This window comes from Globicephala melas, chromosome 11 (assembly GCF_963455315.2).
Source record: "Globicephala melas chromosome 11, mGloMel1.2, whole genome shotgun sequence".
Taxonomy (NCBI): domain Eukaryota; kingdom Metazoa; phylum Chordata; class Mammalia; order Artiodactyla; family Delphinidae; genus Globicephala; species Globicephala melas.
In genome coordinates, this window is record NC_083324.2 from 27,945,027 (window position 1) to 27,965,731 (window position 20,705).

At 39.6% G+C, this 20,705-nt stretch overlaps 1 protein-coding gene across 5 annotated transcripts in view; it reads right to left on the bottom strand.

Moving 5' to 3' along the window:
- PTPRG (protein tyrosine phosphatase receptor type G) overlaps positions 1-20,705 on the bottom strand; it is a 733,896-nt gene that overhangs the window by 543,527 nt on the left and 169,664 nt on the right. For all 5 annotated transcript variants that reach the window (XM_030867610.2, XM_030867608.2, XM_060307591.1 and 2 more), the window contains exon 2: positions 7,820-7,924. In XM_030867610.2, the coding sequence (XP_030723470.1) occupies positions 7,820-7,924 (105 nt within the window). The remainder of the gene's footprint in view (positions 1-7,819; positions 7,925-20,705) is intronic.

Below are 20,705 nucleotides of genomic sequence, written 5' to 3' on the forward strand. Positions count from 1 at the left end.
ACTGAGCCTGCGCGTCTGGAGCCTGTGCTCCACAACAAGAGAGGCTGCAACAGTGAGAGGCCCGCGCACCGCGATGAAGAGTGGCCCCCGCTTGCCACAACTAGAGAAAGCCCTCGCACAGAAATGAAGACGCACATAGCAAAAATAAATAAACTCCTACCCCCAACATCTTCTTTAAAAAAAAAAAAAAAAGGCATGGAAATATTATTTTATTTTTTTATGCAGCAGGTTCTTACTAGTAATCCATTTTATACATATTAGTGTATATATGTCAATCCCAGTCTCCCAATGCGTCCCACCACCATCACCCCCACCCCTGCCACTTTCCCCACTTGGTGGAATTTAATTATATCTTAAGTTCACCAGGGGAGCTCCTTACTTAAAAGGATCCAACGGTGAAACCTTTTGTAAATCACCCACTGATTTATCTGGATTTATGGCAGGATCCCCTTAGTGAGTTCCCAAGCACAGACTCTGGCATGAATTCATTTATCCATCCATCTATTCACCCACTTAAAAAATATGCACCAAATATCTACAAAATGGGATATTCTGGTACAAAGCAGGAAAAACAAGGAATTATAAGCTATAATCTTTGTCCTCAAAAACTCTACATTTAGCTGGGGAAATTACACACACACACACACACACACACTCACACACACACAAGCATGTTACAATACATGATGTTCGTGTGAATAGTGTAGTGCAGTGGCATATAATTAAGAGCCATACCAGGTGATTACACATATTACTGCTAATCCTCAAAGCCATTCTCCAAGGTATGTCCTTTTATCTCCATTTTACAGCTGAGCAAGTCATCAAACCCCAGGACAATTAGAAAGGACATTAGAGATCTCTTCCCACAATTTCCTGGCCACAAAAGGAATGCCTCTTAGAATAATCCTGCTTGACCCAGTGCAACAGCAGACACTTCATGCAAAGAACTTTGGTCATGGCATATCTCAATTTTGAAGTCCTCTAACAGTGAGAAATATCCCCCTTCTTGTGCAGAATCTGTCTACACAAGAAAAACATGAGATATACATTATTAAAAGTGCAGAAAACCAAACAGGGTAAGCTAAAAAGGGGTGGGAGGAGAAACTACCACCTGTTTTTCCCCAAGTCTTTGAGGGGGAGGAGAGAAAACAGGTTTATAAAAATGCCTCAAAAAGGCCATATATGACAAACCCACAGCAAGCATCATAGTCAATGGTGAAAAACTGAAAGCATTTCACTAAGATCAGGAACAAGACAAGGACGTGTCCACTCTTGCCACTCTTATTCAGCACAGTTTCGGAAGTCCTAGTCACCGCAATCAGAGAAGAGAAAGAAATAAAAGGAATACAAATTGGAAAAGAAAAAGTAAAACTGCCAGTGTTTGCTGATGACATGATACTATACATAGAAAATCCTAAAAATGCCACAAGAACTAATCAATGAATTTGGTAAGGTCACAGGATACAAAATTAATGCACAGAGGTCTCTGGCATTCCTATACACCAACAACGAAAAATCAGAAAGAGAAGTTAAGGAAACAGTCCCATAAACCATCGCAACAAAAAGAATAAAATACCTAGGAATAAACCTGCCTAAGGACGCAAAAGACTTGTACTAAGAAAACTATAAAACACTGATGAAAGAAATCAAAGATGACATAAACAGATGGAGAAATATACCATGTTCTTGGATTGGAAGAATCAATATTGTGAAAATGACTATACTACCCAAAGCAATCTACAGATTCAATGCAATCCCTATCAAACTACCACTGGCATTCGTCACAGAATTAGAACAAAACATTTTACAATTCGTATGGAAACACAAAAGACCCCGAATAGCCAAAGCAATCTTGAGAAAGAAAAATGGAGCTGGAGGAATCAGGGTCCCTGACTTCAGACTATACTACAAAGCTACAGTAATCAAGACAGTATGGTACTGGCACATAAACAGAAATATAGACCAATGGTACAGGATAGAATGCCCAGAGGTAAACCCACGCACATTTGGGCACCTAATTTACGACAAGGGAGGCAAGAACGTACAAGTGAGAAAGGAGAGCCTCTTCAATAAGTGGTGCTGGGAAAACTGGACAGCTACATGTAAAAGAATGAAATTGCAACACTACCTAACACCATACACAAAAATAAACTCAAAATGGATTAAAGACCTAAATGTAAGACCAGACAGTATCAAACTGTTAGACTAGGAAAACACAAGAAAAACACACTTTGACATAAACCACAGCAAGATCTTTTTTGACCCACCTCCTAGAGTAATGGAAATAAAAACAAAAATAAACAAATGGGACTTAAAAGCTTTTGCACAGCAAAGGAAACCATAAACAAGACGAAAACACAACCCTCAGAATGGGAGAAAATATTTGCAAATGAATCAATGGACAAAGGATTAATCTCCAAAATATACAAGTAGCTCATGCAGCTCAATATTAAAAAAACAAACAACCCAATCCAGAAATGGGCAGAAGACCTAAACAGACATTTCTCCAAAGATATACAGATTGCCAACAAACACATGAAAGGATGCTCAACATCACTAATCATTTAGAGAAATACAAATCAAAACTACAATGAGGTATCACCTCACTCCAATCAGAATGACTATTATCAAAAAATCTAGAAACAATAAATGCTGGAAAGGGTGTGGTGAAAAGGGAACCCTATTGCACTATTGGTGGGAATGTAAACGGATACAATCACAGTGGAAAACAGTATGGAGGTTCCTTAAAAAACTAAAAATAGAACTATCATATGACCCAGCAATCCCACTACTGGGCATATACCCTGAGAAAACCATAATTCAAAAAGAGACATGTACCACAATGTTCACTGCAGCACTATTTACAATAGCCAGGACATGGAACCAACCTAAATGTCCATCAACAGATGAATGCATAAAGAAGACGTGGCACATATATACAATGGAATATTACTCAGCCATAAAAAGAAACGAAACTGAGTTATTTGTAGTGAGGTGCATGGACCTAGAGTCTGTCATACAGAGTGAAGCAAGTCAGAAAGACAAAAACAAATACCATATTCTAACGCACGTATGTGGGATCTAAGAAAAAAAAATGGTACTGATGAACCTAGTTTCAGGGCAGGAATAAAGATGTAGACATAGAGAATGGACTTGAGGACATGGGGTGGGAGGGGGAAGCTGGGGTGAAGTGAGAGTACCATCCACATGTACACACTACCGAATGTAAGACAGTTAGCTAGTGGGAAGCAGCCGCATAGCACAAGAAGATCAGCTCAGTGCTTTGTGACAACCTAGAGGGGTGGGATAGGGAGGGTGGGAGGGAGACACAAGAGGGAGGGGATATGGGAACATATGTATGCATATGGCTGATTCAATTTATTGTACAACAGAAACTGACACAGTACTGTGAAGCAATTATACTCCAATAAAGATCTATTAAAAAAAAAAAGCCTCAAATTTCCACTTGAACTTGCTCCAAATTTGTTTCCCATTTCCCTTTCTGGCAACAATGACCTACCTAGCATGTGTTACATTTTGTGTAATAATTACAGAAGTTCTGGGCAAACTCCAAAATTCATGGGCTGTCATCACCTCAAGTAACACAGAAAAAATATCTGTATCTTAGTCAAGAAAACTAACAGAAGAGAAACCGTTGTAATATTGCCAATGAGATACTCTCAAAACTATTGCTTTTATTTTTTTTCTGTGTAGTTCTCCATGAAACACATCAAAGGTCTTTCCCCCCTTTTCCCTATTCTTGGTATAAGGCAAATAAATCCAAAGATATAAAGCAATCTTGAAATTACACTGCTATTATTAACAGTTAATAATAATAATCTTACATTTATGTTCTGCTTCATATCTCTTATGCGTGATATTTTCAAGTTGAACTCAGATATTATGAGCACTCCTTTTTAGAGTAGAGAAAACTAAGAACCAGAGAGATAACCTATCCTCAGATGAGCACAATGGGACTAAAACTCCTGTCTCCAGACTCCTCAGTAAACAGTACTGTATCCTAAAGCTGTAGGTGTTCACAATGGCGTCATTTGATAAGCCTATGAAAGTAGTTTGGCATTTCAAATATAAATAGGATGTAGACGTTATCCAAGGTGATGCAGTGAAACTGAAATAACCCGGCTAGTCCTAAAGGGATAAGTTACACTAATATCAATGAAATGCTATCATGACAATATCCTTACAACACGTTCTCCACAGCTCAAATACTTATGCAACTCTCCGCAAGTGACCAGGTGGGATGCCACCAGATAATCAGACCAGCATCATTCACCAAAACCCACCCTGTACCCAAAGGCAACCTAATGATTAGGACACCAGAATCCAGGGGCCCCTGGACCACCAACACCCACTCCTCCGTCCCCGTTCCACCTCCTGAAGCACATCACTCCCTCATCTTTGTCCCTCCCAGTACTTCCCAAGAGTGGGACCACCAGAATCACTACGGATGCTACCTAGAACATTTGCTGGGGATATCTCAGCTCAAGGGAAATGCAAGGCCAGAAAGAACAGAGATATGTTACAAATCTCTGAAGAGTTTTGTTTATGAGTCAGGCTACCATCTGCTCAATAACCCAGGCTGTATCAGTGTGATCAGGAGTTGCAAACCTTCTCTGTAAAGGGCCAGATAGTAATATTCTAGGCTTCCTGGTCAAAGGTCTATGTGGCCACTACTCAACTCTAACATGAGTCGTAACATGAAAGTAGCCATCAACAAGTGCCAACGTGGTTGTGTTCCAATAAAACTTTACTCACAAAAACAGGTGTTGGTTTGTAGTCTGCCAAGCTCTGAACTTAAGGATAGTTTTTGCTTAACCCTCATTCCCACATCTCAAATGGACAATTCTTGTGAATTACGGCTGACAGCATTTAGCTAGTTAGCTCGAAGCATTACCTAGGGATCACCCACTGTCAATCATAGCACCCAACTGAGAATTCCAATAACAATATCAACAGTCGCAAAAGTACTAATAGTGTCAAAAACAGCAAGAAGTAGTATTAGGTACATTATACCAGGGATTTGTTAAATTTTTCACACACATCATCTCATTTCATTCCCATTAACATCTCTATGAGGGAAGTTCTATTAATTATTCCTATTTCAAAGATGGGGAGACTGAGGCTCCAAGCAGTTAAATGCCAACATCATAAAGATATTAAGAGATAAGGCTTAGATTTGAACCACAGTCTATGTGACTTCAAAATTCACACTCTCACACATAATACCTCGCAAAGCACCAATGCCTTTATCTTAGGAGGAACTAAGACAAACTTGTGAATTAGAGTCATGAGATTAAAATCTGGACCATTAAACCAATCTTTCAGAAGTGGCCTGCTTCACCTCCGCTAAATCTAAAACCATTCGCCTCTGCAAATAATGACCTTTCTTTTGGCAGTCCAACTATCCAAGCAAGATTTATACCTAGAGGTAATACCTGCAGCTCATAGTTCAACATCTGGTACCCTGTGGTTTTAAGGCCCTTGTCTGAAGTACCAAAGGTGACAGGCAACAACTCTTACTCCTTCCTGCCCTTTCTTTATCTATTTGCCAAATGCTAAGGAGTATCTCTAAAGGATCCCAAGCGTTCTTGACATGAGAACCAATATTTCACCACTTTGCTGAAAATAACCACTGATACCATGGAATATTCAGGAAGATGTTTAAAGTATAGGACTATAAACCATCAATTGATACCTCTCTCACTCTTTTCTTTTACTTTTATTTTTTCCACTACACCTAGCAAGTTACTCCACTGGTTCTTCCAAGCCAGTCTATATAGCCTTCTGGGAGATTCTTCAAATGACTGTCTTCTCCTGATTCCACAAAAAAAAAAAAAAAAACAACTAAAACAGAGGTTGACAAACTATGGCCTGTGGACCCTATCCAACCGGCCGCCAATTTTAGTACAACCTGAAAAGTAAGAATGGTTTCTCTATTTTTAAATGGTTGAGGGAAAAAAAAGTCTAAAATATAAGATTTCCTGACACATGAAAATTATAATAAATTCAAATTTCCTTGTTCATAAATCAGTTTTTATCAGAACACAGACAGCTCGTCCATCTACCTATGGCTGCTTTTGCACTATAAGGCAGACTTGAGTAGCTGCAACAGAGACCATATGTCCTGCAAAGCCCAAGATATTCACTACTGGGATCTTTATAGAAGAGCATGCCAACCCGCTGCAGATGAACTAGTAGCGCTTCTACTGACAGAAACAGTTCCCAAATCCAGACACAATGCATTTCAGAAATACAAAATGGAGACTCATTAAGTCCACCAGAGTTAAGAATATCAACAAATGCTCCATCCCAAAGATTGCACTAATTATGTCCATTCTTAACTAAGTAATGGGAACATTTATTAGGCCCTTCATTCCTTCACTGCCATTTGCAATAGTAGATGCTGATGGGATATAACTTCCAATTTCCCAACAGCATTATTATTCGAAATTGATGAACTGTAAATAGCAGGGCACTTTATCCCTCTTCCTAACTGATATCAGAGCCACAGAGTACAAAACGATAAATTTTCTTTGGGTTTCTTGGCAAGAAGCTATATATATATGTAATTTCGGTCTTCATCTCCCAATTTCCTTCGTTTATCAGAAATGGTGACAAAAAGGCTCTAATTAGATCATTCTAATCACAAGGAACGGGGTGTGATGGAAGACTTCAGAATCACTATCTGTTCCTTGCAAAACAAAACAGATAGACTATTCTCCCTGTAGGGGCAGGAGATTTATCAATAGACAAAAGGATGCAAAAAGTCAATAGATAAGGTGTAATTAAAGATCAGGCCTATAAATTTTACACTGACATGAATTTAACAGGATTTGCAGGTGGAAACTCAGGGTTTAAAACCAGAGTTATCATTATGAAAATAATACCTTTCAGTTCTGTACGTAACAACATTGCATAGTGCACAGATTCATTATTAAGACTAATACTCCATGCCTCCAAGCACTTGCATACAAAAATTTGAATTATTCAGTGCTAGAGTGATTTCCAAAGTGGTCTGTCTTCCTCAAGCATTCCTCCTTAATTAGCTGCACTACATTTTCCATGCATTTTTGTGCACCAAAATCTCTTTTAGAAATAACAATCCACCTATCTTATTTTTGATAGTTGTTAGAAGCATAAGCCAGAAAGGCCTGTATATTCTTGCAGATCATCTTTTTTTTTTTTTTTTTGCCCCTTCAGATGTAAGAAAATTATTTCCAATGTAGCATTCAAGATAGTTTTAACAATGCTCTCTCTCTTCACTGGCTCAAAGGCGAAATGTGAAAAAAAAAAAAAAAAAAATGAAACGAACTACAGAAACACCGTAGAGGGCTGAAATACATTCAACTAACAAGATTTGATTTGAAAATAAAGTTGCGTTTCTTAGATTAAAGCATAATAGGTCATTTTGATATGTGACGCGCTGTAATATTTAGCAGCTGAAGACTAGGCTTATATTTTCTGCTCTCTGAAATCACAGCCACTGGGACGAGACAAGAAAAGGCCGCGTCTTTCGGAAAATTACAAGTTTGGTACAATAAGTCATTAACAAGTAAAGTTCAGAAATTAAATGCAATTTGAGGGGAAAACAGCAGGTTGAGAAAACAGGTGGGAGAGATAAATTAAGGTACTTATCACCTTGAGGAAAAACAGTCTTGAATATTTCAACTTTTAGTGAACTACAAAAGGTTTGAACAAACAGAAATCAGGCGTGAAAGTGATTAAAAGTGTGCTTTCGAGTGAATTTAATGGGATGTGAACTGGCCTGTATGATCGCGGTGGGAACCAGTCAACTCACCCGAGTAGGCCCAGTACGGGTCGCCGGAAGCCTTGCGCCTGCGGATCTGCGCCGAGCTGCCCTGTCTGTTCTCGTGCAGGGCCCCCATGTAGCCTTCTGTCAACGCTGCAAGACAGGAGAGCCGCGGTGAGTCAAAATCATCACCCCGCTGGACACAGGAGGGGTGTCAAACGCACACAGCCCAGTGACGGCCTAGCAGCACAGACCTTGGGGGTAACTGAACAGAACCTCCTGATTTTACAGAAAAACAGCTACAGGAGAACCTAGAGAGATTACCAGGATTATTATTAATGCTGATAATAGCTTACAATGAGCCTTCTCTCTGTGCCATGAACTCAAGATGCACTGAACACTTTACATACATTATCTTATATAATTCCCAATGAACCACCAGTCAGTAGATACAATGTCTCAATAATGGGTCCATTCAGATAAGCAAACTGAAGCTTAGAATAGTTGAGTAACTTAGGCTTGCCCAAGGTCATACAACTGTAGGCCTAGAACCCACGGTTCTGGTTCCAACTATATGCATAAGCCTATGTCCTAGGTGCACAGGGCCTCTAGCCTTATTTGATCTTCATCGGGCAAGGGGTCATTCCAGCTCTTTTACAGATGGAGGAATGAAGGCTCAGAGACACTAAGTAACCAGTCCCAGGTCACAGAGCTAAGTATGCAGATCAAGGAACCGAATACAAGCACGCCTGCCACAAATCTCAGGCCTCTGCCATCCAAACACAGCACAGTCTGAGGCCTGGAAGACACCCCATGGTGTGAACCAGTCCTCCACATACTTTGGACCCCAGATAGTCACCTGTTATATCTGAAGATATGAAGCTTGAAACCCTCCAAGGCCAGCAATATTCAGAAAAGAAATACTGCTTAATGATGTATTTCTTTGAAAACGCAGAATGAATCCAATCTCCTACCCCAATATGGAGAGCTTCCATCTGCCTGCTACAATGTTCAAAGCCCTCCGCTCCCAGCTACTTCATGGATGCAAATTTCTTTTGCTGTGAGCCCACACCTGAATGCACTGATGTGTAAGAAGACAAGTATCACAGGTGCCCAGAATCCAAGATGAATTGGAACCGCACTTCAAACAATACATCCCAGCTGTCTGTGTTAATATTTAAATGCACCCAAACAAAATCAAGTGTGCCTTTGAAAAGCAAGAAAAATGGTTAGAGGAACTGTATATTCATATTCAGTTTAAGACTAAGATGGTACCAGGAAAGCACAATACATTATTCCAAATTAGTCAGAGTAGTGATGATAAAAATCATCTCACCATGATGGCATTAGCTTTGTTGACAACGTGATGGGTCATGAAGAAAAATTAGGAAACATGTAAAGTACTTTATGCTTGCACGTTAATTGCAAAGACTGGCTTTAAAAGAAACAACGCTTGAACAGAGCTACTCCACAGAGATGAGCCCTTTGGAGGGAAATGGGAATCTTGTAAAATCCAAACACACGTTACCAAAGTAAACCTGGTGTCATCTATGCACGCTCTTGGGTCCTGAATGACAAAGTCAAAACCTAAGTTACTAACCATTTTTAAAGTAAGATGAAGGTTTAGATACAGATGGTCCAATTCATCCTATACTCTTGCAGATGAGCCATTCAGAGCTTCAGGAAGTCGACCATTCTAAGCTTCTACGGATCAAAAATAAAATTTCCCATCTCCTAGTCTCCTCATCTATTTTTTCCTCCACCAAAGCATACTAAATAAACAATTGCTCGGCTTCCTTGTCTGTTCACAGTAACTTGTGTTACCTTCATAATGATCCTATGAGGCTGGTATTTTTAACTCCATTTTACAGACAAGGAAACTGAGGCTCAACCACATACTCACTAAAAAGTTTCCTAATTGTTCGACTGATTTATTTTCTCTGCATACGGGAAACATCTTATGTACCTGTCTTCTATGCTTCTTAGAGCTAATTCGCTCTGAAAAATCACTCACAAATAATCCTTCCTCCTTGTATCAAGACTGAGTAAAAAAAACCGTGTTCCCATTCCCACACATACGACTGGGGCCAGGGACACAGTTTACAGTGATTCACTTGGCTTAAGTCAAAGAAGGCCCACCCTTGGACCTGGCAAGGATGGGGGCAACATGACGTGGTTGTCCAATCCATGACTCGTGACCTAGCAGGTGGAGTGGGGTGTGATGATTACCAAAACAGAGACTTGACAACAAATTTCCACTATGTTATCAGGCATTTAAAAAGCACTACACACCCAGAGCTGAATAAGGTGCTCTGCTCATAGTAGCTGGTGTTGTCCTTATACCAATCTTATGAGGCTGTTACGTTTAGCCCCAGTGATACATATGTTTGGGAATGGAGACACCAGCCAATCAGAGAGATTCTTCTCTCTCTTGCTGAAGGAGTTATGACATGAGCCGGAAGCTTCAAGAGGATGGTTGAGGTCAAGCAGGGGATCAGTTGAGGCGCTCAAAAATGGAACCAAGCAGGACTTCCGTGGTTGTCTAGTGGTAAAGAATCCGCCTTACAATGTGGGGGACGCGGGTTCGATTGCTGGTCGTGGGACTAGGATCCCACGTGCCGCATGGCAACTGAGCCCTTGCGCCACAACTACTGAGCTTGCGTGCCTCAACTAGAGAGAGAAAACCCTCATGCTACAATGAGAGAGAAGCCCACGCACCGCAAGGAAAGATCCTGCATGCCGCAACAAAGATCCTGCGCAGGTGCCGCAGCTAAGACCTGACAGGACCAAAAATAAATTAAATAAATAATAAATCTTTAAATAAAACAAAAAAATGGAACCAAGCCAGAGAAAGTAAAATCTATGGATCAATTCTGTTGACAAAACTCAAGCTCAGGATAAAGCCAATTTGATACCAACCCCCTGGAAGGCTTTATAGTTATATGAACCAATCATTTGCCAAAGCTCACTTTTCCCCCAGTGACACTCATGTGACCTCGGTGACCTTCAAACAAGTCACTTCAACACCTAATCATCAATTTTTCCATGCAGAAAAGGCCATTGTTGGACTAGAGCTCTGACTTTCAACCCTGGCTGCTTTAAAAATAAAACAAAACAAACAAAAACCCTATGCCCTGGACCCTACCTCCAGAGATTCCACTTTAATTGGTCTGGGGTGGGACCAAGATATCAGCCCTTGTTTTAAAATGTTCTCCAGGTGGTTCTATTTTGCAGCCAGAGATAAGAACCACCAACTTCCCTGCTGAGCTAGACCTGAGGCCCTGTTATCTGTGACACTATTAACTTACCCTCACAGCCTGCGACTTGACAGGCTAAGCCTGTCTTAATTCTAGTTAAGACCTGGCCACCGAAATGAATATCCTGCTGCCTAAATCACACCAGTGTGGCGTTGACCTGAGCAATTAGACAAGCAAATCTAAACTGAACCAGAGTTCCAGCCAGATTTGCCTCACAAACAAATGAACCAGGTATAAAAGTAAAGAAGGAATGAGGATATTCATTTATACTCTTTACAGAAGATCACACTAGAATCACAGTCTCCATCACCAGTCCCCTCTTCTTTTTTTTTTCCTGAAAGGGAAGTACCTTTTATTTCTCAGAACTTTTGAGAATATGAGGGTGCAGCAAAGGAGGACAAAGCCCGCCAGCAGCTGCATTACCCATCCTACTGGGAATGCAAAGCTACGGAGTCCAGAGCTTCATCAGGTAAGTGTGAAAATGTCCAAGTACTTAGAAGTAGATCATAATCGCAACAGTCTTTAACTGGACTGGATACAGGCTATAGGTTTTAGGGTCCCACACACGTCACCTCTCCAAACCCACTAAACCATTAATGAAAAAGCAAGTCTACAAAGATATATCCAACTCAAGAAACAAGGGAGGGACACATCAGAAGGTCCTCTCCTGACACTGCAAAGTAATGGAATCCATACCCCAAAGCACAGATACTTTCCCAGCCATACGTCACACTGCGGTATAAGGCATCTGCACTGAGCAGTGGAACTGCCTGTCTGAAGGGGGTTCACTTGGGCCAAATGTGAGAGGTGTGGCTTTGCTGTATAAAGACCAACAGACTAGAAGTGACAGAGGGGGCAGGGCTGTCCCAAGGAAGGTGGGTTAACGCCCTCATCATCACACTCCCCAGAGTATTGAGGAGCAATGTGGGTTGTACCCAGCAAGGTAAGAATGGGCAGGAAAACCTGCATCTGAAGGGCATGCTGCATGGCCTATGAAGGGCTCTAAGCTCCCTGAGACAAGGAGTTCTCAGCCTACCTCCCATGATGGAGCTTGGCATATGATGTGTATTCAGTAATGAGTCAGTGAGTGAGTGAGTGAGTGAATAAATACATGAACACCAGAAAGGCTCATGGTGCCTGCGTTGGAGGCTAGAGTACGTGTACGTGTGTGTGTGTGTGTGTGTGTGTGTGTGTGTTGGTGTGTGCTTATATGAGCCATAAGCAAAAACACAATCTTCTCCCCTATCTCGTTTTTTAAACACCACCCTCCTATCAGAAACAGCAAACATCTAAAACGTGAAGCTGGAAGGAACTAGCTTGAGTATCTAATAAGCAATTCTTTAGGAATCAACTCAGAAATGAATCAGGTAGCAAAGGACTTCATCACACCAGCACCAGATCTCTCTTTTTAACACATCAACTATTCATTAAAGATAACTACATTTAGTTTTCCCTTTTATTCCATCTATGTCAGTAGTGTGTGACTTCTTGTTCCCCAAATAAGAACATAATCATGTATTACTGGCACCTGCATGATTGAAAACAAAGTTTCAAGTCCCTTCTTCAAATGTGTTTTGATCATATGACAAAGTATTTCCTAAAAGCAACTTTTAAAAATTATTACTTGAACAGCAGTCAAAAACTGTATATGGAGTATATTAAGCAACGTAATGTCTCATTGGCAAGGAGCAGAGATTTGCAAGAAGAAAAACCTGTGGTTCCCAAGTAAAGATACAGACTCAGCACAGCAAATTCCATCAATTTTAATATTCTTCATACTCTTCTAGACTCCAACGGCCACCTAACGGCGGCATGGCAATGATATGGTGAGGCTGTGAATCACGCTATAGATTTTCAATATCTTCTGTGCAGAAAATTAAATTATGCAAATGCATGCCTTTGCGGATCCTTACCTTCATGTCAAATTGCTTACTTGCTTATGTCAGCAGCTTAATTACACAATTAAAAATGGTGCATGCTTATGAAAATATGTAGTTTCACTCCTCAGAACAGACAAGAAGTGTAAATCTGCCTATGGTTATCACGTGACTACCAAGAGGGAGGAGTTGGTGTTATGCAAACATACGTTCCGTCTTCTCCCAAGTTCTGTAGCACCAAGCGGGCTAACGGTTTATGGAACTGAAGTCGGCTGACAGCGGAAAGCTCAGGAGGGCTTTCAGTGGTTTATAATGCTTCAATGAATTGGGTTTGCAGTGATGTAACAAGTGGAGAAGACAGAAATGATGCCCAACTATATACTGCCGTATACTCTTCAAAGAGGTTGTCTCTAGGGAAAGTTTGACCAAACCACGCACACGGCTAACAAACCTGGACATGAGGAATATCAAACCTGGGTAGCCTACAAGGGTCTGGATGGCATAAAAATAATATGATTTTCTAAAGGGAAAGCCCAGCTACACCCATCACCCAAGAGAATGTGTCTCTCAATGTCGACAGTACAACAGTAGAGATTTCAAAACCAGTAGCATTAACTAGCCAATGATTCCCACAGCTCACTCAGCAGGAGGAATCTTAAGTAGGTTGCTATGCAGAAAGCTGACTGAGTGACAGGTCTTTTCATCAGGGAGTCTTCAGAAACTCTATCACCTCTCAGAACTTGTACGGAGACTACCTCATTTCCAGCCTGAAGCGAAAAAGATAATAACATTTCCAGACCCAAAGGCCCAATCCTTTCCTACAAAAATATCCTAAGAGCTACCTACCACAGAAGATATCAACAAAACTGTTTCCTATGTGCATGATTTAATTTCCCAGAGCCATCAGACAGAGTTGATAACAATAAATGTTTTTATTCTGGGAATATAAAAGCAGATGTGTATCCCATCTGCCTTAACTATATCTTCAGGAGGCTTTGGTATAATTCTTACTCTCAGTGTTTTCCAGAAATTTTGACTTGAGGAGGAGAAGAGTTTCAAGCTGTGTTAACTCTTCCGTGTTAACAGGCTGAATATTTTTCATACCAAGAGACTAGCTCCTCTAAACACTACATCAAATAACATTCTTGACATAGATGTCTTTTCTTGGGTTTTATGGTCAGAGAGAAGGGTCACTGAATCTACATAAGATTAAAAATAAACATATTTACATATTGATAAAGAATATTTTTCTTCCAAAATTGCAAACGTGTAAATTGCAATTACAGAGTACAACTAACGTCTTACTGTTTTTGACAACAGCGATCCATTTACACATGCATTTGTGTATCTGAAAATGAAAGGAAGTCAGAGGTGCCTACAGAGAAAGGAAAACTGTGGCCACCAAGCATTTCAAAATATCCACGGCATTCCTCCACATTACTGTTTCATCGTACCATATTGAACCAGCAGTGTCCACTTGATCATAGCAATGTTATGCTCTCCTATAGGCGAGTGTGATTATATGACAGAAGTTATGTACAGGTGAAACCAGAGTCCGTTTATAATGGACTAACACAAATGCCATCTAACACAAAGTCCCATATCTTGTACCCAAAGCAAAATAGTGTAGTGACACTTGAGGGTATTTCCACTTAACTATATGTCCAATTCTAGGTCATTCCAAAGGACTCAGAAGCCTGGGAGAACTGGTCAGCTTCCATCCAAAACGGAAAACATCAGAACAAAGAAATTCTGGCTCCCCAGTGCCAGAATGAAAATTACTTTAGGATGATGGATGGATGGCTCTCATATAAAGAGTCCTAGTTTTCTGCCAGAGTTATTGCCAAAAATAAGCCCACTAAAAATAAGTAACAGGCCCTCACATTTTCAAATTCAGAATGCGTATTTCCAGAACGGCAGACAAGCAGTTAAGCAGGCTGTTTGTATTTATTATAACTGCTCATACAACAAACAAATTAAAGATCCCTCAGGGATGGTGAAATCTCTCTATCAAGTATAATTCTCTCTAAATTTTAAAGAGCATTGAAGAACATTCAATCTCCCACAACAGCCTAAAATGAATAAATCTTTATCTTTTTTGTGACTACAATAGGCAAAATTATCAAATTATATTAAAGTAATTAAATATTCCATCAGCCTCTCATCTCCTTTGTGCCTGTATTTCAATTAATTGTAGTAAAATGTACTTAGTGAGTGTCCCAAAAAGTAAATCAAGAAGTGCATTCCTTTGTAACTACTGCATTACAGATGGTCCCCATAGTTGTCTGTGATGCTGAGCTAAGCTCAAAGACAATAGATTATATTACAGTAGATTACCTATTTTACCACATTTAAAGGTACCTATTGTTCCAACTACAAAAAAAGTATTTTTCATCATCCAAAGTGATAAAGAGACCTAATAGAGAGCCATGACTTTTTTTTTTTTTTTAAGTAAAGTAGATTACTAAAACTTACAGGCAGTTCAAGGGAAAAAAGGAATCACACAGCAATATAATACCCTAGGGGTACAAAGAACACATTTTTACAGGCTTGTAAAAATTACTTAAGTCAGGCAGAGAAGCAAAATAATGAACTTCTATTTGTTATTTTACTCTAAAATAGCACTGATAACAAAAGGCAGAATCTTTTTTTTTTTTTTTTTTTAAATCAGACAGGGCTAAAAGGGACAACAAATTAGAACGATTCATCTGCTATCAACTATATCACAGTTTAAAAACTTCAGAAATAAAAAACACGCTTCCCAACAGGTCCGAGAAAGGGTACACTTGAACAAGTGATTTCTATGGAGGCTCATTATACATTTGTGATGAAAATCTGAAAAATATCACAGTTCACTCTTCCTCAGAGGCACCCTCCTAAAAAATAATTGGACCCCTGATATCAAACATCATATAGAAATAACTCAACCAACCCTTCCAATCCATTTTAATCTGTTTGGTTCTCAAAGAATCAAGTTTCTTGGTTCTGTAAGATTCCTGGGAAAATGAGGATTAAGCATAGATGGTGTTTCAGCGATATCCACTGCCACAAATCTGTACTTCCAATTTTACAACTGTGCCATCTCTTTGAATCCTTTGTGATCAACAGAATGGGCAAATTCAGATTAGCCATTACAACTGGTGGCCACCACACTGAACACAGCCATGGACCCAGATGTCTTGTTTCACCCACTGTATGTGTCTGCATGCATGTGTGTTTAATTAGTTGTCAACTTGAGAAAATCCAAGAAAGAACTCCAATATCTGTAGTTTTTAATGAGAAATGTGAACTTTGTTCTCAAATAGCACCAATATGCTATGTGAATAGTGACTAGCTCTTTAGAGAAGAATCATGACCCTGCCCATGTCAAGTCCCTTTCTTATCTAGTTCCTGTGGCCATTTGGGTTTGCCACCTACAGCTTGGCCCAATAACAGGTTATTTACTAACTCAATCTTTGCCTATGAGGAAGGTATTATTAAAAGTACTATCAATATAGTGGCTCATATACTTCTCGCAATAGTCTTGTGGCTTAGGTACAATTGTTCAGAAAAGGCATGTAACTTGCCAAGAACACATAGCCCTGAACCAGATATTCCTCTCAAGCCTGTACAGCTGACACTATACTACAACTATTCTTCACAAAATTGAATTTTAGGAATCATAGAAATATCTGTGAGGTAACAGTTACTCCACCTGCTGAAAAGTAAATAAACATCACAAGTGAGAAACAGTTTCTCCATGGGCCTTCAAAAACTAAAAACCTAACAATTTCAAAAGGAAGAAGCTGTCTAAGCCACTCTTCCCACCACTATTGCCAATTGTCTGAGATAAAATCTAGTTCTGACAGTATTAACAGAAAAATGTAGAGGGGTTTTCCTAACATGATGTGGAGAATATCCAACCAGAATTATACAAACACTGGTTATTTGTCTATAAAAAGAAAGTCACTCATATTAAAGCAGAAATAAATATTAAGTTACAACTGGAATTAGGGAAACAAAGTGATACATTGATTAATAAATTTTCTTCATTTTTTCTTATTTAAAATGTATAACTTTAAATGCCTGATACATTTTTATCCCTGAGAAGAATAAACTTTATAACTTGGGCCTTTTATATAGCTGAGTTATACGTACACATATAGTCCCTGTGAAACACTGAATGAACAATATTCAATGAAATGGGCATTTTTCATAGAATAGAAAGAAATGGGCGAAGAGAAAACTCTATTTAAATGTTGTCGGGTGCCCATTTCAAAACTACGGCACATCTACAAACCCTAGCAAAACGTGCCATGATGCACATTTCCAGAACGTGGAGAGAGCAAGCTTCACAGTGACAAAAATACCCACCAAGATAGTACCCAACCACGGTAGATGGTAGAAAACACACTGAGGCACAAGCCCTAAGCTCTGGGCTTAGGGATCACGTACAGAGGGCATTCCAACCATGACACCCCTTGCTCAAGACACCAGACACCAGTCACAGTGTGGACAGACCCGAATGGCTAGTTAACCCAGGAACCTGTGACCTCTGGGCCACGTTAAAGACACCACGTCATTCCTGGCCAGCGAGCCACTCCGTGGCCTCTAGCTGTCTATGCGTGCGCTGCTAGGCAACAAAGTTCCCACTCTACCTCCACACTGACTATCTGTTTAAGCGGTTCCTAACTCCTTCTGGCCAAAAGGAGAATTTCTAGGGAATTTGGTAAGATTTAGCCAAGTATTCCTGGTCTCTCCAAGGCAGGATACTAGTACACCAAGGCACATACCATCCCCCACATTACTCCTGCCATCTCGGACCTTTCTTTCCGCTAGCAGGTCAATCAATCCATACATAAATTATAATTTGTGTACGCAGTGAAACAAATATGAAAATTAAATGAAACAAGCATGATACAGTAAGGAAAAATAGAAATAGGGAAGGAAGGTAGAGAGATTAATCAGGGAAGTAGGTATCATTTTAGTTGAAGGCACTGATGCACAGGATGGGAGGATAGAGGTCAAGACAGGGGAAAAGCATGTATGAGGATGTTGAGGCAGGAAAGAAGGTGGCATAAGGAGGCCAGGCTGGCTGAAGCTTGGTGAGCTGGTGGGAGGAGAAGGAGGTTGAAGAGTAACAAGTGCAACATCCTACAGGATGAGCTTTGAATGAGCTTGAGAAGGCAATGAAGGACTCCAAGAGGACAACCAATATGTCTAACATGTGCTTTCCTTTAAAACAGCTCTCGTGATATATAATGGGCTTTAGTATATTTACAGAGTTCTGCAACCATTACCATAATCTAAATTTAGAACACTTATCAATGGACACTTTGAAAAGGTGACTGCCGTGGCAGGGGGACTGGAGGGAGGCGGGCAAGAGCAGAAAACAGTGGCTCATCACCTGGGCCCCCAGGGTGAGTGAAGACAAATCATTCATAAAATGTGCAGGATGCCGGTGCTCCTGGAGGGAAAGTTTTGAGCAAATAGCAGCCTAATATTTATATTCACCTGACCAAATGCCTACTCAGCTCCTTTTTATTTTTTTAACATCTTTATTGGAGTATAATTGCTTTACAATGGTGTGTTAGTTTCTGCTTTATAACAAAGTGAATCAGTTATACATATGTCCCCATATCTCTTCCCTCTTGCGTCTCCCTCCCTCTCACCCTCTCTATCCCACCCCTCTAGGTGGTCACAAAGCACCAAGCTGATTCAGCTCATTTTTAGTTTTATTTTGCTATTATGTTCTACAATTTCCCTTTGCTCTTTTTCGCATGAATTGGGATTTGCACTAGTTTCATCAAGCAATTAATTGCTTATACATGTCAATTTTTAAAAAGATATTAATAGGAGGCAAACTAGAAGCAACTATTTACAAATACAATGAGGAAAAGAAAGAAGGCAAGAATACTCATTATCACTGTATTTTCTTTTACAGCTAAATGGTGTATAACTATATTCTCAATATCTTATAAGAAAAAAAATTACCTGCCTGTATGATGCTTGTAGAGGTACAGACCACCCTACTATGGATGTTGAAGGAAGCTTAGGTGGGTGATATATTTTAGAAAACAATTTTGTCATTGTTGAAACATGGACATTGCATGGCTGTAAGCCCAATTGGCTTCTCCGTGCCTCCCCAGATGATTCAAAAAAAAAAAAACCTCCCATATTGACATAAAAGCTGACACACAGATCAATGGAATAGAATACAGAGCCCAGGAAAAAACCCCACACATATGTGGACAATTAATTTACAACAAAAGAGCCAAGAATATACAATGGGGAAAGAACAATCTCTTCAAAAAATGATGGTAGGAAAACTGGACAGCCACATGCAAAAGAATTAAACCAGACCACTATCTTACACCATACACAAAAATTAACCCAAAATGGATTAAAGACTTGAACATAAGAGCTGAAACCATAAAATTCCTACAGGAAAATGTAGGCAGTAAGCTCCTTGACATTGGTCTTAAGAGTTTTTTTGGATATGACTCCAAAGGCAAGGGAAACAAAAGCAAAAATAAACAAATGGGACTACCTCAAACTAAACAGCTACATCAAACTAAACAGCAAAGGAAAAGCATCCATGAAACAAAGAGGAAACCCGCTGAATGGGAGAAGATATTTGCAAATGATATATCCAACAGAGATTAATATCCAAAATAAAGACAGAACACATGTAACTCAACAGCAACAAAACAAACAACCCAATTTAAAACATGGGCAGAAGATATTTGCCCATATGGGAGAAGATATTTGCAAATGATATATCCAATAGAGATTAATATCCAAAATAAATAAAGAACACATGTAACTTAACAGCAACAAAACAAACAACCCAATTTAAAACATGGGCAGAGGACTGAACAGACATTTTTCCAAAAAAGACACACGGATGGCCAAGATGCATACGAAAAGATAAAAGATGTTCAACATCACTAATTAGCAGGGAAATGCAAATCAAAACCACAATGACGTATCACCTCACACTCGTCAGAATGGCTGTCATCTAAAAGACAACAAATTACAAGTGGTAGCAAGGATGTGAAGAAAAGGGAATCCTCATATACATAGTTAGTGGAAATGTAAACTGCAGCCACTATGGAAAGCAGCATAGAGAGTCCTCCAAAAATTAAAAATAGAACTACCATATGATCTAGTTATTCCAGTTCTGGGTATTTATCCAAAGAAAAAGAAAACACTAATTTGAAAGGACATATGCATCCTTATGTTCACTGCAGCATTATTTACAATAATCAAGGTATGGAAGCAACCTAAGTGTCCATTGATAGATGAATGGATAAAGAAGATGTGACGTAGATACACCATGGATACGACATAGCCATAAAATAGAAGAAAATCTTGCCACTTGCAACAACATGGATGGACTTTGAGGGTATTATGCTAAGAGAAATAAGTCGGAAAGAGAAAAACACCATATGACTTCACTCATATATAAAAATCTAAAAAGCAAACAAAAACAAATGAACAAATAGTATCAAACAAACAAACAAACACATCACTGATACAAAGAACAAACTGGTGGTTACCAGAGGGGAAGGGGATGGGGCGGGGAGGTCAACTGTATGGTGATGGATGGTAATTAGACTTGTGGTGGGGGGGAACACTTTGAAGTGTATGCGAATATACAATTATAATGTTGTACACCTGAAACTCATAATGTTATATACCAATTTTACTTCAATTTAATGAATAAATAACGTTTTTATTTACCCCCAAATAAAATCAAAAGCCAAGCACCACCACCACAACAAAAAAGCCTGTCTCTTCCACAAGTAGGTGTGAGCA